Here is a 748-nt window from a genome sequence, read left to right as displayed (position 1 = left end):
CCATTTATGCAAAAAATCTTTCACTCATTTATGCAATTAGGTTTTCACCCATTTATGCAATTAGGTTTTCACCCATTTATGCAATAAGATTTTCACCTATTTATGCAATTAGGTTTTCACCCATTTATGCAATTAGGTTTTCACCCATTTATGCAACTAAACTCACCCATTTATGCAATTAGGTTTTCACCCCTATTTATGCAATTAGGTTTTCACCCATTTATGCAATTAGGTTTTCTCCCATTTATGCAATAAGATTTTCACCCATTTATGCAAGAAAACACCCCGTTTATGCAATTAGCAAAAGATCTCTTTAATGCAATTAGCAAAAGATCTCTTTAATGCAATTAGGAAAAGATCTCTTTTATGCAATTAGGAAAACACCTCATTTATGCAATTAGCAAAAGACCTCTTTTATGCAATTAGCAAAAGACCTCTTTTATGCAATTAGGAAAACACCTCTTTTATGCAATTAGGAAAACACCTCTTTTATGCAATTAGGAAAACACCTCTTTTATGCAATTAGCAAAACACCCCATTTATGCAATTAGGAAAAGATCTCTTTTATGCAATTAGGAAAACAAATCATTTATGCAATTAGCAAAAGACCTCTTTTATGCAATTAGGAAAACACCTCTTTTATGCAATTAGGAAAACACCTATTTTATGCAATTAGCAAAACACCTCTTTCTATGCAATTAGGAAAACACCTCTTTTATGCAATTAGACAAACACCCCATTTATGCAA

At 31.7% G+C, this 748-nt stretch overlaps 1 protein-coding gene across 1 annotated transcript in view; it reads left to right on the top strand.

Moving 5' to 3' along the window:
* Positions 1–317, top strand: part of LOTGIDRAFT_109731 (hypothetical protein) — a gene marked incomplete at both ends in the record, with an annotated part of 22,834 nt that extends 22,517 nt beyond the window's left edge. The window contains one exon of the mRNA XM_009046216.1: positions 209–317. Coding sequence (XP_009044464.1) covers positions 209–317 — 109 coding nt within the window. The remainder of the gene's footprint in view (positions 1–208) is intronic.
* Positions 318–748: the final 431 nt, after the last annotated feature.

The sequence above is a fragment of the Lottia gigantea genome (genome assembly GCF_000327385.1).
Source record: "Lottia gigantea unplaced genomic scaffold LOTGIsca_10, whole genome shotgun sequence".
Classification (NCBI taxonomy): domain Eukaryota; kingdom Metazoa; phylum Mollusca; class Gastropoda; family Lottiidae; genus Lottia; species Lottia gigantea.
Note: the sequence above shows the minus strand (reverse complement) of the source record. Positions and strands in the feature narration are given on the sequence as shown.